Genomic DNA, 17299 nt, shown 5'->3' on the forward strand with positions numbered 1-17299 from the left:
AGAGTATTTCCCTGTTATTTGATGTTAATTACTTTTGACTGTATCTCACACCGTAAACTACATTTGTAATTCCTACAGAAAAAAATGACACAATTGATTGTTAGAATTTCTTAGGAGTTCTCAGTTTTTCCAGATCAGTTAATTTTTTAGAGTAACTATTTTTAATTTTAAATAATATATAATACATAGTGATTTTAAGTATAAATCAGTATAAAGAGAAAGGAAATTACTTTGTAATCCCAGAAGAATCATATTAATTCATTAGTATATACACACACACAGAGCTATATATACACACGTCACATAATATTTCTGTGAATATTTATATAATCTAATAAATAGTATACCTTACAGGTTGTTTTGTAGATCATTTTTTCATTTAATAAAATAACATTGACAACTCTCCATATCAATAAATCTTGATCTAAAATAATCTAAAAAATTTACATAATAATCTAATAATTTAGGTAACTTTTTCTTTTTTGCATTTTTTCTTCTATTTTTTTGCTTTTACATTTTAATTTTTTTAATTTATTTTTTATTGTTCTTTTCCCCAACATACTTTTTTTTTCCACTGTATAGCATGGGGACCCAGTTATACATACATGTACACATAATTTTTTCTCCCATTGTCATGCTGTGTTGTAAGTATCTAGACATAGTTTTCAGTGCTACACAGAAGGATCTCATTGTAAATCCATTCCATGAGCAATAGTTTGCATCCGTTGATCCCAAGCTCCCAATCCCTCCCACTTCCCCTCCCCCTCTCCCGAGCAACTACAAGTCTTTTCTCTAAGTCCATGAGTTTCTTTTCTGTGGAAAGGTTTTTTGTGCTATATGTTAGATACCAGATATGAGTGATATCATATGGTATTTGTCTTTCTCATTCTGACATTTCACCCAGTATGTGAGTCTCTAGTTCTGTCCATGTTGCTGCAGATGGCATTATTTCATTCTTTTGTATGGCTGAGTAGTATTCCATTGTGTATATGTACCACACCTTCCTAATCCAGTCATGTCAATGGACATTTGGTTTGTATCCATGTCTTGGCTATTGTGAATAGTGCTGCAATGAACATGCGGGTGCATGTATCTTTTTTAAGGAAAGTTTTGTCTGGATATATGTCTTTAAGAGTGGGATTGCTGGATTATATGGTATCCAACAACATATCAAAAAGATCGTACATCATGACCAGGTGGGATTCATCCCAGGTACACAAGGATGGTTCAACATATGCAAATAAATCCACGTCATACACATTAACAAAAGAAAAGTCAAAAACCACATGATCATCTCAGTAGATGCAAAAAAAGCATTTGACAAAGTCCAACATCCATTCATGATCAAAACTCTTACCAAAGTATATATAGAAGGAACATTCCTTAACATAATCAAAGCCATTTATGACAAACCCAGAACAAGTGTAATACTCAATGGAGAAAAATTAAAAGCCTTCCCACTAAAATCTGGAATAAGACAGGGATGCCCGCTTTCACCAATGTTATTCAACATAGTACTGGAAGTCCTAGTCACATCAGTCAGACAAACAAAAGAAATAAAAGGCATCCAAATAGGAAGAGAAGAGGTAAAACTGTCACTGTATACAGATGACATGACACTATATATAGAAAACCCTAAGGACTCAACCCCAAAACTACTTGAACTGATCAACAAATTCAGCAAAGTAGCAGGATAGAAGATTAACATTCCGAAATCAGTCTCATTTCTGTATACTAACAATGAAATATTAGAAAAGGAATACAAAAATATAATACCTTTTAAAATTGCACCCCAAAAAATCAAATACCTGGGAATACACCTGACCCGAGGAGGTAAAGCACTTATTTGCTGAGAACTATAAAACATTAATCAAGGAAATTAAAGAAGATGTAAAGAAATGGAAAGATAGTCCATGCTCCTGGATTGGAAAAAGTAATATTGTAAAAATGTTCATACTACCCAAAGCAATCTACAGATTCGATGCAATCTCTATCCAATTACCCATGACATTTTTCACAGAACTAGAACAAACAATCCAAAAATTTATTTGGAACCACAAAAAATCCAGAATCGCCACAGCAATCCTGAGAAACAAAATCCAAGCGGGAGGCATAACTCTTCCAGACTTCAAGCAATATTACCAAGTCTTTTTTTTCTTTTAGGGCCCCACCCATGGCATATGGAGGTTCCCAGGATAGGGGTCTAATTGGAGCTGTTGCTACTGGCCTATGCCAGAGCCACAGCAACGCCAGATCCGAGCCGCGTCTGTGACCTACACCATAGCTCACAGTAACGCTGGATCTCTAACACACTGAGCGAGGCCAGGGATCAAAACTGCAACCTTATAGTTCCTTGTCAGATTCATTTCTGCTGCACCACAATGGGATTCCAATTTAGTTAACATTGTTGACAAATCTATATATATCATTTACATGATTTGGTTATACTCATATACTACTATATAGCAGTTTTAAAATATTGGTTAATTTAAATATGCTGAAAATCTTTTATTCTACCCTTGTTACATATAACTTTTAGTACTGTCAGGGATTCATTGCTCATTTGGAATTAATCTTTATTCACACCAGTGGCAATACTCTGCTGATTAAAGTGGCAGGAGTGGGCATCCTTTTCATTTTCCTGATCTTAGATGAAATGCTTCCAGCTTTCTACCATTGAATATGATGTTGCCTGCACCTTTGTCATACATGGCATTTATTATGTTGGGAGTAGGCTTCCTCTATACTTTGTGAAGGATTTTGATCATAAATTGATGTTGAATTTTGTCAAAATATTTTTCTGCATCTACTGATATAATCATATGATCTATTCTTCAAACTGTTAATGTGGTGTAGCACATTGATTGACATGTGAATATTAAAACATTCTTAAATGCCTGGGGTAAACCCCATCTTATCATGGTGTATGATCCTTATAATGTATTATCAGATGCTAGCACATATATATATATGTGTGTGTGTGTGTGTGTGTGTGTATGACTGGGTCACTTCGCTGTACAGCAGAAATTGAGAGAATAGTGTAAATCAACTGTAATAGAAAAAATAAAAACCTGAAAAAAAAGAACTGCTTTTGCTGTTTCCCCATAGATTTTGGCTCATTGTTTTTAAACTTTATCTCCAGGTATTTTTTAATTTCTTTGATTTCTTCAGTGACCCATTGGTTCTTTAATAGCATATCATTTAGCCTTCATATGTTTGTGGGTTTTTTTTCAGTTTTTTCCATGTAGTTGATTTTTATTTTGGTCAGAAAACATCCTTGCATATGTTTGCAGTCTTCTTAAATTTATTGAGACTTGTTTTGTGGCCTAACATGTGATCTACCCTTGAGAATTCTCCATGTGTACTTGAAAAGAATGTGTATTCTGCTGCTTTTGGATGGAATGTTTGGGTGGGGGAGGGAGGGAGAGAGGGAGAAAACACATCTGGACCAATGTGTTGTTTAAAGCCAGTGTTTCCTTTTTGATTTTCTGCCTGGATTATCTATATATTGATGTAAGTGGAGTGTTAGAGATCCCTACTATTACTGTGTTGCTGTCAGTTTCTCCCATTATGTTTGTTAATATTTCCTTTGTGAATTTAGTGCTTCTCTGGTGGGTGCATAGATATTTACAATTGTTATATCTTCATGGATCAATCCTTTATCATTATGTAGTATCCTTATTTATCCTTTGTTACAGTCTTTGTTTTAAAGTCTATTTTGTCTATTATAAATATTGCTATCCCAGCTTTTGTATGGAGTACCTTTTCTATCCCCTCAGTCTGTGTGTCTTTGGAACTGAAGTAAGTCACTCGTAGGCAGCATATATATAAATCTTATTTTTCTATCCATTCAGCCACCATATGCCAGTTGATTGTAACATTTAGTCCATTTACATTTAATTATTGATATGTATGTACTTGCTGCCATTTTGTTCATTGACTTCTGGTTGTTTTGCATTTCTTTGTCATTCTTTTATTCTTTTGTTATCTTCCCTTTTGATTTGTTGAGTATTTTAATATTATGTTTAGATTTCTTTTTCTTTTTTGTGTTTTATTATATGGTTTTGGTATGTGGTTCATATGTAAAAATATTATCTATTTTTCTGTCTACATGATTAATTTAGTTGATCTCTTTGGTTCAAACACATTCTAGCATTTTTACTCCCTTCTCCCACTTTTAATGTTTCTGACATATACATTATAAATTTTTCTATTGTGTATCCCTTAACTATTGTGGATTTGGATGATTTTACTACTTTTTACTTTCCTACTAGCTTTATAAGCAGTTGATCTACTGCCTCTACTGTAAGCCTCCCTTTACCAATGAGTTTTTTTCTTTTTGTATTTTTCATATTTCCAGTTGTGCCCTTTTCTGCTTAGAGGAGTCACTTTATCATTTACTGTAGAACCACTTCAGTAGTACTACAGCCTTTAGTTTTTACTTGTCTAACACATGAGCTCTCATGCAAATTTGAATGACAGGCTTGCCAGGTGTTCTTGGTTGTAGGTTTTAACTTTCAGCATTTTGAATATATTGGGCCACTCCCTTCTGGTCTGAAAAATTTCTTCTGAAAAGTTAGCTCAAAGTCTTAGGGGCATTTCTTTTCATATAACTAGTTGCTTTTATCCTGCTACTTTTAAGATTTTTTTTTTCTTTAATTTTTGCCAGTTTATTTGTAATGTGTCTTAGTGTAGACCTCTTTGCGTTAACCTAGATTAGGACTCTGTGTGCTTCCTTTCCCAGAAAAGTTTCATCCATTATTTCATCAAATAAGTTCTCAGCCCCTTTCCCTCTCTCTTCTCCTTCAAGGATCCCTATAATTCAAATAATAGGTTTTTATGATTTGTTTGTTTTGCTTTTTTCTTTTTTTGGGGCTGCACCTCTGGCATGTGGAAGTTCCCAGGCTAGGGGTCAAATCAGAGCTACAGCTGCCAGCCTATACCACAGCCACATCAATGCAGGATCTGAGCCATATCTGTGACCTATGCTGCAACTGTGCCAATGCTGGATCCTTAACCCACCGAGGCCAGGGACCGTACCTGCATCTGCATGGATACTAGTTGGGTTTGTAACCACTGAGCCACAATGGGAACTCCACAAATGATAGTATAATTGATGTTTTCTACAGGTATCTTAAACTGTCCTTATTTTGTTTAATTCTTTATTCTGTTCAGCTTGGTAATTCCCACTTGACTACCATCCAGTTTGCTCATCTATTCCTCTGTATCATTTAATCCACTATTGATTCTTTCTAGTGTATGTTTTATTGCAGTTATTGTATTCTTCAGCACTGTTTGATTCTCCTTTACATTTTCCAACTCTTATTAAACTTCTCATTGTTTCAATCCTTCTGTGTTCCTGGAGCATCTTTATGGCCATTACTTTGAACTCTTTATCAAGCAGATTGCTTATCTCCACTTTATTTAGTTCTTTTTCTGAAGTTTTGTCTTTGTTTGGAACAGTCTTCTATATCCTCATTTTGCCTAGTTCTTTGTATTTATTTCCATATATTAAGTAGGCTGGTTAAAACTCCCAATCTTGAAGAAGTGTCTTTATATAGGTGATGTCCTATGGGGCCCAGCCACACACTCCATTCTGGTCATGGAAGCCGTATACTCTGGGGGTGTCCACTATAGGAGCTTCCTGGCCTTTCTGTTGCTTTTGCTTGTTACGACTATTTGAGTGTGACAATAGGCAGGGCTAGCCCTGGTCTGGTTGGCTTCCAGGCCCTACTTCATGTGATGGCTGCCTTCCCACTGGTGGGCAGGGCTGGGTCCTTGCATGTCCAACCCCAGGGGAAATGCCAACTGCCTCCTGCCTCTCCAAGATAAGCCAAAAATTGGTCTGACCTGGGCTTCTTTCAGTGTGCTACCTCTGTGTTGAGACTCAGAGCATGTGAGATTTGCATGTGGCCTTTAAGAGCAGAGTTACTGTTTCCTATAGCCTTCAGGTTTTCCTATACACAAGTTCTGGGGACCTTCATAGCCAGATGTTCTGGAGGTTTGTCTTCCTGGTCAAGGAACTCCAGGCTAGGGAGCTTGATGTGGAGCTTGGACCCCTTTACCTTTGAGGAGAACCTCTGCAATTGTGATTACCCTCTTGTTTGTGGTTTATCTACCCAAAGGTGTGGGTCTTGAATATACTGCCTCTCCTCCTCTCCTACACATCTCATACAGTTACTTCTTTATATCTTTAGTTGTGGGAAATCTTTTCTGTTACCCTTCATGTTTTCTCATAGATAGGTGCTCTGTAAATAACTTTAATTTTGGTGTGCCTGTGGAAGGAGGTGAGCTCAGGGTCTTCTTCCACCATCTTGACCACACACCCCCATTTTGTAATTTTTTTTTTCTGTCAGCATTTCTTCTGGGATGGTTTCTTCTAAATACATGTTAATTAACATCTTCCACTGCAGTGTTTACTTTGCTATTAATGTATCCATTGCATTATTCACATACTCATTAAAAATTTTGATTTGGGCACTTTTTTATCTTCCATCCTTCTTGTTTACCATATAAATACATGGAATGAAGTTATCTGTTTTAATGCTATTATTTTAAATTCAAACATTTGTGTCATTTCTGGGTCATTTTTGATTACTCATTTTATGGGTCATATTTCTTTAGTTCTTTATATGCTTGGTATTCTTTTATTGGATGCCAAGTATTGTGAATTTTATTTTTTGTGTGCTGAATATTTTTAGCTTTTTATAAATATTTCTTAGCTATTTTTCTTGGATATAGATAGGTAGCTTATTTGGAAATAGTTTGATTTTTATAGGTCTTGCTTTTTGATATATGTTAAATGGGCCATATCCATATTTAATCTGGGGCTAGTTATTCCTCACCAGTAAGGAAAGGCACATTTTAGTACTCTACTCAATGCCCTGTGACTTATGGCATTATAGATCAGTGCCAAGTACTATTTTCTTGAATCCTTTGGGATGGTCCTTTCTTTGGCCTTGTACTGATCCATTCTTTGTCAGCTACCCTAGGGAAGTCTCTAATGATTTCTGGGATTCTTTTTCTGTGCAGTTACCTCTTTTTTTGCTATATATCCAGTATCAATATTAGCTCAGAGATTTACAAAGGGAAGTCACATTCTATCTATGATATTAGGTTTATCTATGGTAGCCCTGAGTGACTTGGTTAATGAATCCTCCAATTGAACATGATTTCAAAATTGCCCAAACTCACCAGGAGAGCAATTCATTAATAGTCCATACATGTGTGAATACATTCTTTTTTCGCCCATTATCATGCTCTGTCATTTAGACATAGTTCTCAGTGCTACATAACAATAAAAAATAAATGAATAAATAAATTAAAAAAAATAGTCCCTATATGATCTAAAACTGAACTAGTTCCCTGAAGCTATGCAGTGAGGTTAATTGCATCTAAGGGTTAAATATATGCATGTTTGACCACACATGGAAATGTATCCCTTTCCACTGTCTCATATTTGTACTCTGCGTAACCTTACAAATCGCAAGACAAAAATGACTGCTCATTTTCAATATACTGTCACATTTTAAATATTTATTTTGCATTTCTAAACAGCAAGTTGATATTAACCAATATGCTTTGTTTAATATTTTAGAAACAAGCCCTTATAGAGAAAAAAATGGCTTATCATTTACAAAAAATGCAAGACAGTGGCATTAAGAGAGAAGATATGAGGAAAAATATAGTCGATTATAGAGAACAAGATGGACTACCTTATGAATGTGAGAACATTAAGAGCTGATGTACTATGTAGAAAGTGCTTATCTATCTATGTAAAAAATCATTTTATAAAACCATCTAACTTATGTTTGCTACCTGCTTTGTGCCAGGGCAAGGTTCTAGGCATTACCCTATCATAGTTCAAGTTGAAAAGTAGACATATATTTAAAAATTGAAACAAACTAAAATAACCTTATCAGGTGGTCCAGCAGACAAGCTTGCCTATACTGCAGTACTAATCATATTACTTATACTTAAAATATTTTTTACTGCTTAAACTTAAAAAATTGCGTGTAAGATAATTTGTGTTATGTACCAATATGGTGTTGTACTAGTTTGCCAGCCATAAAGAGTAGACCAGAATAAAACAAAGACAAGAAGGGAAGGAGAAGGTAGGGAAAGAAGGAAAGGAAGAAAGAAAGGAAAAAAAAAGGAGAAAATGGAAGTTTAAAGAAAGAACATCAAGTCATTACTTTATGTCCAACATCTACCAGATTCCCTTTATTTTTAACACTGTAAGACTAGAGCAGGATTTATTAAATTAATTAATGATACTAATGAAAATTTCATGGCCAGAATACAAAAATGTGCATTTGTGACTGTGTGTATCAGGAAAGAACATGATCATCTCCCATGCATTTATCATCATAGCAGCTCATCACTCCTATCTCTGTCCCAGCAATCCTGTTTCTAAGTGAGAGACTCCTGTTATCACTCCAGTAAATTACCAGTAGTCTCCATTGGATCATATTTTTACCTACCTCAAATCCATTTTTTAAACTGCTACCTAATTACACATAAAATTCTACTTTGATGGTTTCTTCTCCTGGCGCCAACATTTAAAGATCCCATTATCTCTTAAATGAAGCTCAGACATCTTAGGCAACTATTCATCACTACTTAAGGTCAAACCTAAGTCTAACTTTATTTCACATTACCTCTTTGAAGAAGTCAGCTATGATCTAGGGGTATATGCATAGGGTCTGGAACCAAACTGCTGAAGCACAAGTCCTGCTTTACCATTTTTCTAGCCATGTAAAAATATCTTGAACAAATTATTTAATCTCTTTGAATCACAGTTTCATCATCTGAGAAGATATGCTCCTAAATAATTCCCCTAAGGAGCCCAAAAGTTCTAGCAAGCCCATAGTAAGCATTTGGTTTATTTCATTGTGCAGTCAAATGAGACTACTGACCATTCCTAAAACACAAGTTATCTTTAATACTTCTGTGCCTGTCTTTATCCAAGTTTCTGGCCTGGAATAACATGTTCACTGTCCATCTATTCGAATACTACAATTCTTTAAGCTCCATTGTAAATGACACTACAAAAAGTCTTTCTTAATAAATGTAATTGGAAGATACCTCTCCTTTTAATCCCTATAGTACCCTATAATACACATATTACATACTTCCCACTGTATTAATTACCCATGATATTGTAAATCCCATCATTGTACTTCACATACCACCTAGTACTTTATGTATGTATGCACACATACACACACACAGTGTGCACCATGTAAATATATACACATATACACACAATAAATATATGCTTGTTGAATGAACTAATCTATTCAACTCATTGAGATAATGATAGCAATTTTATTCTTCAAAAATAGTAATCACTTTAGTAACTGTATACATCCCTGCATAAATAACTGTTAACTTTCTCATTTAATTGGAAAAGAATTTCAAGAAGACATTTTAAACACTTAATACCTCAAATCTCCTCTTTTGAAGAAGTGGGCTATAGATAAATGCAATTTATTTTATCAGGGTGACAGAATAATATCTATTTAATAAATGAAATACTTCTAAAGTGATGTCATCTTCACCAAGTAGACAGCTTCCAAAGGGAGAGAGAGTAAGAGAATAAAGAAATATTGGATTAATCTGCTCAAGAACTGCAGTCTTCAGAACTACAGACTGGTGGGTCTCCAGCCAGTAGCTGTATTGGTATCCATCTCTAAAATGCCATTATAGAAAAGCTAGATGTAGCTTTTCTCTCTGCCAAAATAAAATTTTATCCCAAATATATCTTTTAAATTGAAGCAATAATATTTGAAGAGTAATGGTCTTTCCTCCCATTTCACACCTCTCCATCTTCTCCAATACCCCTCCCCATAATCATCCATATAAATTAGCATATGACTCATTTCCAATTGGGCATGAAAAGAGAGTCTATCTTGGGTAATTCTGTCATCATCATTATTAAAAAATAATTTTTTTTTGCTTTTCTTTAAGCTTATTATCCAAAGAAGAAAAAGAAGAACAATGATGACATAAAGTTAGTTTATCATGTTGGTGACCAGAAAGCAAATAAAGGAGCATATGGTAATTTACTATTGTGATAAGAGATGTTAAATAGTATTTTGGAGAAAGACTGAATGTTGGCCCCTTTTGCTTAAATCCAAATAATTCCTGTTTTTGTTGTCAAATGACTGATTTAGAGTAGTAATGTTTACCAACAATGATACAATATCTATTGCTTTCAGAATTTAATCTCTATGTACTGATTTACTGTTTTGAAATTATATCATCATTTTAGAAAAATTAAATCAAGGGTCTGTTGCTATCAAATGAACAATACATGAAACATGACAAATTACAGAAAAAAATTATAATGCTCAAAAGTGATTTTAGAAAATTCTAAAGTGGGTCAAATTAAGTTTAAATGCATTAATTCAACCTACCATGAATCCCATTGAAATAACTTTCTTTATTATCTCTCTCATTCTGTGTTACTTCATGTTGTCTATTAGAGCTAAGTGGATTCGACTAGGAACCCAAATAACAGTATAAGTATCACTGAAATAATATGCTGCCAAAAGTAAAAGAGTTAAAAATTGAACAGTATGAATTCTTCTTCAATATTCAATTTCCAGGGGAAAACTAAATTGTAAAAATTAAATCCCTTTATCAGTTAAATTCTAAAGAAAAAGTTTAAAATCTTTCTTTCCTGTGTAATTTGTTGAGTCTCATAAAGTGTCTGGTGAAGGACAGGGTTGTCTTCCATTCAGGACTGCTGAGGTTTAGTTAATTCAGCTGTAAGCTTTCTGGGTCCCATTTTTTAAAATCCAAAGATTTTTTTATAAAACACCAAAGACTTATGCAACACATACAATTATGGCAGTACCAGCCACACATCAACTAAACGTAGACAATAAATTCTCAGTCTCTAAAATAGTTAGCTCACACAGAAGAGTCTTCTAAAACTGTAGTGTTTAATGCAGGCCAGACTGATCTTACAGATGTCAAAAGAATTTTAGTGATATTGGAAGAAAGGGTGGTAGATGGAAAATGCTGTTTTCAGCCTCACCAGAGTGCCAGTTTAATCTGTGACAATTGTCCAGGAATCAAAACTATAAATTTAATTAAGCATAGCTGGAGACATATTCCATTAAAAGATGAATTCTGAAACTATATTAATATCTGTGAGTGGCAGGGCTCTATCTCTATAAGAAAATGGCATATGAATCATTCTTTTTTGTGAATTTTAGAAATGTATAGTAGTGATATCACAATTCATTAGACATTATTAAAAGTACCCCTCTTTCACATTCACATAATCAAACATCTTTAGTTTCCATTTCATCATTGAACTAAGTATGAACTCCATACAGTGTCACAGCCTTTACATTCTTATGAGCACTTTTCTCCACCTTTTGTAGTTGGCATCTATTCAGAGCTCAGAGGACAGAATTCACTATAATCCTTGCTTCTAATCTTGTTTATATTTTTTCATTTTCAAAAAGAGATCCAGAGGTAATTTATTTTAGTTTTTAAATTAACCTAAAGTGGATTTTTTTACATAATTGCATGAATTTTGACACACATATGGATTTATGTGGCCTCTACCACAATCATACAAGAACATTTCCAATATTCCAAAAATGTGTTTTTGCAGTCATACCTTCCTTCCTCCCACTAATAACCCCAGTCAACCACTGATATGTTCTCCATCAAAACAGTTCTTTGTCCTTTGGAGAATGCCTTATAAATGGAATCATATGGTTTTTGACCTTTGATAATTGCTCCTTTCACTCAGCAGAGTGCCTTTGAAATTCATTTAAATTATTTCATTTGTCAGTAGTTTACTCCTTTTTATTGCTGAGTGGTATTCCATTGTGTGTATACACCAGAGTTTATGCATACATCAGTTGAAGGAAATTTGGTTGTTTTCAGATTTTGGTGATTGAGAACAAGGGATTTTTGTACATGTTTAAGTTTATAAAGAACTGCCCAACTGTTTTCTGGAGTGGCTGTACCATTTTGCACTCCCATTAATAATGTACAAGAGATCCATTTGCTATGCATCCTTGAAACCTTTGGTATTACAAGTTATTTTTATTTTAGTCCTTCTAATAGATGTAGTGGTATCTTATGGTTTTTCATTGTATTTCCCTGATGATGAATATGCTTTTCATATGTTGTTGGCCTTTTGTAAATCCTGCTTGATGAATTATCTCTTAAAGCTTTTTGATCAAGGGATAAACTTGGATAGTTTACTTGCTGTTGAGTTTTGGGAGTTATTTATATATTCTGAATACAAGTCTTTCAAGTCCTCAAATATAAGCACAAACTGACAGAATCCTTATGTGCCTATCTTTCAACTTAAACAACTTGTGGACAATTTTGTTTTGTCTATGCCATCAACTTTCCCCTGCTGCCATATTGTTTTCAAACACATCTCACATATCATTTCATCCATCAATATGTACCTAAAGACAGAGATTTTTTTTTTCAGCCACACCTGTGGCATATGAAAGTTCCCAGGCTAGGGTTCGAATCAGAGCTGAACCTGCCAGCCTATACAACAGCCACAGCAACACCAGATCTGAGCTGCATTTGTGACCTATGCTGCAGCTTACAGCAATGCTGGATACTTAATCCGCTGATCAAGGCCAGGGATCGCACCTGCATCTTCATGGATACTAGTTGGGTTCTTAAACCACTGAGCCACAATGGGAACTCCAAAAGATTATTTTTTAACCACAGTACCATGACCATGTTGCACATTAATACTAACTTAATGTAATCAAATATTTAATGACTATTCAGCTTTCTAGTAATTTTACATGTCACAAAAGTATTTTGATGTTACTTTGAACTTACATTGCCACATGCTGCAAAAACTTGTATGTCTTTTGAGTCTCTTAATTTATAGCTTTCCTTCCATATATCCCTTTCCATCCCCCTTCCTCTTTTTAAAAATTAGTTTATTTGTTGAAGAAACTAAGTTTCTTGTCCTGTTGAACTCATTAGAAACTGAACTTTTTCTGATTGCATTTATATGGTGCATGCTATGCTTCTGTATTTCCTGTAAATAATTAATTAGACCTATACACTTCAGGTTCAATTTCTTTAGCAAGACAAACTGATTCACAGATACTGGCGTATCTCTCCATAAGGAAGCACATAATATCTCATTTTCTTTGTTATATTAGCAGCCATTTATGGTCAAGGCCTTCATCCATGAATTAATTATGGTAGCAAAATTGGGATATTTTAATTATATCATTCCTTCATAAATTACCTAAAATATATGTAATAAAAAGCATCTTTCCCTCAACTACTCTTTGGTTGCACTGTTATAGAGGATACTTCGGGAAAGCAGACCAATGCTTAATATTTTACCATCATTTATCATTTTTCAAAATAATGCATAGCACCTTCAAACAATGAACAATTAATTTTGTTTGTTTCATTATAAATTCGATATGCTCAAATACATTGCTGTTATTTTCCTTCTTAATATTGAAATTGTAACAGTGCTGGCAGTAAGAGCATTTGCAAGGTAACTTTTCAATTCTTTTTGAACCAACCCTAATTATTATTTTTTGCTTTTGCATATTTATTATTATTATTATTATTAATATTTCCCCAATACAGTTTTTTTTTTACTGTGCAGCATGGTGACACAGTTACACATGCATGTACACATTCTATTTTCTCACATTATCATACTCCATCATAAGTGACTAGACATAGTACCCAGAGCTACACAGCAGGATCTCATTGCTAATCCATTTCAAGGCAATAGTTTGTATCTATTAACACCAAGCTCCCCAACCACCCCACTCTGTCCTCCTCCCCTTTAGCAACCATAAGTCTATGCTCCAAGTCCATGAGTTTCTCTTCTGTGGAAAGATTCATTTGTGCCATATATTAGACTCCAGATATAAGTGATATCATATGATAATTGTCTTTCTCTTTCTGACTTACTTCACTCAGGATGAGAGTCTCTAGTTCCATCCATGTTGCTGCAAATGACATTATTTCGTTCTTTTGTATGGCTGAGTAGTATTCCATTGTGTATATATACTACATCTTCCTAATTCAATCATCTGTTGATAGACATTTGGGTTGCTTCCATGTCTTGGCTATTGTGAATAGTGCTGCAATGAACATGTGGGTGCATGTGTCTTTTTTAAGGAATGTTTTGCCCGGATGTATGCCCAAGAATGGGATTGCTTGGTCATATGGTAGTTCTATGTATAGTTTTCTAAGGTATCTCCATACTGATCTCTGCAGTGGTTGTACCAGCTTACATTCCCACCAACAGTGCAGGAGGGTTCCCTTTCCTTCACACCCCCTCCAGCATTTGTTATTTGTGGACTTATTAATGATGGCTATTCTGACTACTGTGAGGTGGTATCTCATGGTAGTTTCAATTTGCATTTCTCTAATAATCAAGGATGTTGAGCATTGTTTCAAGTGCTTGTTGGCCATGTCTACATCTTCTTTGGAGAAATGTCTATTCAGGTCTTTTGCCCATTTTTCAATAGGGTTGTTCACTTTTTGGCTGTTGAGTTGTGTAAGTTGTTTGTATATTCTAGAGATGAAGCCCTTGTCATTTGCATCATTTGAAACTATTTTCTCCCATTCTTTGAGTTGTCTTTTTGTTTTCCTTTGCTGTGCAAAAGCTTGTCAGTTTGATTAGATCCCATTGGTTTATTTTTGCTCTTATTTCTTTTGCTTTGGGAGACTGACCTGAGAAAATATTCACAAGGTTGATGTCATAGAATGTTTTCCCTATGCTCTCTTCTAGGAGTTTGATGGTATCTTATCTTATATTTAAGTCTTTGAGCCATTTTGAGTTTATGTTTGTGCATGGTGTGAGGGTGTGTTCTAGTTTCATTGGTTTGCACGCAGCTGTCCAGGTTTCCCAGCAACGCTTGCTAAAAAGACTCTTTTTCCCATTTTATGTTTTTGCCTCCTTTGTCACAGATTAATTGACCAAAGGTGTCTGGGTTTATTTCTGGGTTCTCTATTTTGTTCCATTGGTCTGTATGTCTGTTTTGGTACCAGTACCACACCATCTTGATGACTGTGGCTTTGTAATGTTGTCTGAAGTCTAGGAGAGTTATGCTTCCTGTTTGGTTTTTGTTCCTCAGAATTTCTTTGGCAATTATGGGTCTTTTGTGGTTCTATATAAATGTTTGGATTGTTTGTTCTAGTTCTGTGAAAAATGTCATGGGTGATTTGATAGGGATTGCATCGAATCTGGTAGATTGCTTTGGGTAGCATGGACATTTTTACAATATTACTTTTTCCAATCCAGGAGCATGGAATATCTTTCCATTTCTTTACATCTTCTTTAATTTTCTTAATGTTTTATAGTTCTCAGCACATAAGTCCTTTTCATCCTTGGTCAGGTGTATTCCCAGGTATTTGATTTTTTGGGGTGCAATTTTAAAAGGTATTATATTTTTGTATTCCTTTTCTAATATTTCATTGTTAGTATACAGAAATGAGACTGATTTCGGAATGTTAATCTTCTATCCTGCTACTTTGCTGAATTTGTTGATCAGTTCAAGTAGTTTTGGGGTTGAGTCCTTAGGGTTTTCTATATATAGTGTCATGTCATCTGTATACAGTGACAGTTTTACCTCTTCTCTTCCTATTTGGATGCCTTTTATTTCTTTTGTTTGTCTGACTGATGTGACTAGGACTTCCAGTACTATGTTGAATAACATTGGTGAGAGTGGGCATCCCTGTCTTATTCCAGATTTTAGTGGGAAGACTTTCAGCTTTATTCCATTGAGTATTATATTTGCTGTGGGTTTGTCATAAATGGCTTTGATTATGTTAAGGAATGTTCCTTCTATATATACTTTGGTAAGAATTTTGATCATGAATGGATGTTGGACTTTGTCAAATGCTTTCTCTGCATCTATTGAGATGATCATGTGTTTTTTGACTTTTCTTTTGTTAACAAATGTGGTGTATGACATTGTTTGATTTGCATATGTTGAACCATCCTTGTGCACCTGGAATGAATCCAACCTGGTCATGATGTATGATCTTTTTCATATGTTGTTGGATTTGGATGGATAAAATTTTGTTGAGAATTTTTGTGTCTATAGTCATCAGAGATATTGGCCTATAGTTTTCTTATTTGGTGGTATCTTCGTCTGATTTTGGAATTATGGTGATGGAGGCGTCATAGAATATCCTTGGGAGTATTCCTTCTTCTTCGACCTTTTGGAAAAGTTTACAGTGGATATAAGTTCCTCTTTGTATGTTTGGTAGAATTCACCTGTAAAGCCATCTGGTCCTGGACGTTTATTTGGAGGGAATGTTTTTATGACATACTCAATTTCATTTCTAGTGCTTGGTCTGTTCAATTGATCTATTTCTTCTTGATTCAGTTTTGACAGGCTGTAAGTCTCTAGAAAGTTGTCTATTTCTTCTAGATTGCCAAATTTGTTGGCATATATTGTTCATAGTATTCTCTCATTTTTTTTGTATTTCTGTAGTATCTACGTTGACTTCTCCTTTTTCATTTCCTATTTTGTTTATTTGGGTTTTTTCTCGTCTTCTTGGTGAGGCTAGCCAGAGGTTTGTCAATTTTGTTTACCTTTTCAAAGAACCAACTCTTGGTTTAATTGATTTCTTCAGTTGTTTTTTAATCTCTATTTTATTGATTTCCTCTTTGATCTTTATGATTTCCTTCCCTCTGCTGACTTTAGTTTTTGTTTGTTCTTTTTCTAATTCATTTAGATGTTGGGTTAAAATTATGGATTTCAGATTTTTCTTCTTTTTTGAGGAAGACCTGTATCACTATGAATTTCACTCTGAGCACTGCTTTTGCCGCATCCCATAGATTTTGAGTGGATATGTCTTCATTATCTCAAGGTACTTTTTAATTCCTTCTTGATTTCCTCATTGACCCACTGGTTTTTAAGTAGCATTTTGTTTAGTCTCCCTGTGGTAAGTTTTTTCTCATTTCTTCTCCTGTGGTTGATTTCTAGTTTCATGCCATTGTGGTCAGAGAAGATACTTGAAATAATTTCTATACTCTTAAATTTGTTGAGGTTAGCTTTGTGCCCCAGTATGTGATCAGTTCTTGAGAATGATCCATGTGCACTTGAGAAGAAGGTGTATTCTGATTTTTTTGGATGTAATATCCTGAAGATGTCAATTAAGTCTAACTTTTCTATTGTGTCCTTTAGGATCTCTGTTGCCTTATTGATTTTCTGTGTAGAGGATCTGTCCATTGTTGTGAGTGGGATATTAAAGTCTCCTACTATGATTGTAGTCCCATCGATTTCTCCTTTTATGTCTG

At 34.6% G+C, this 17299-nt stretch overlaps 1 protein-coding gene across 1 annotated transcript in view; it reads left to right on the top strand.

Annotated features, from left to right (window-relative positions):
- Positions 1–17299, top strand: part of FSIP2 (fibrous sheath interacting protein 2) — a 96528-nt gene that overhangs the window by 8785 nt on the left and 70444 nt on the right. Inside the window, 2 exon segments of the mRNA XM_047773028.1 lie at positions 7598–7724; positions 9973–10062. Coding sequence (XP_047628984.1) covers positions 7598–7724; positions 9973–10062 — 217 coding nt within the window.

This window comes from Phacochoerus africanus, chromosome 3 (assembly GCF_016906955.1).
Source record: "Phacochoerus africanus isolate WHEZ1 chromosome 3, ROS_Pafr_v1, whole genome shotgun sequence".
In the NCBI taxonomy this organism is placed as follows: Eukaryota; Metazoa; Chordata; class Mammalia; order Artiodactyla; family Suidae; genus Phacochoerus; species Phacochoerus africanus.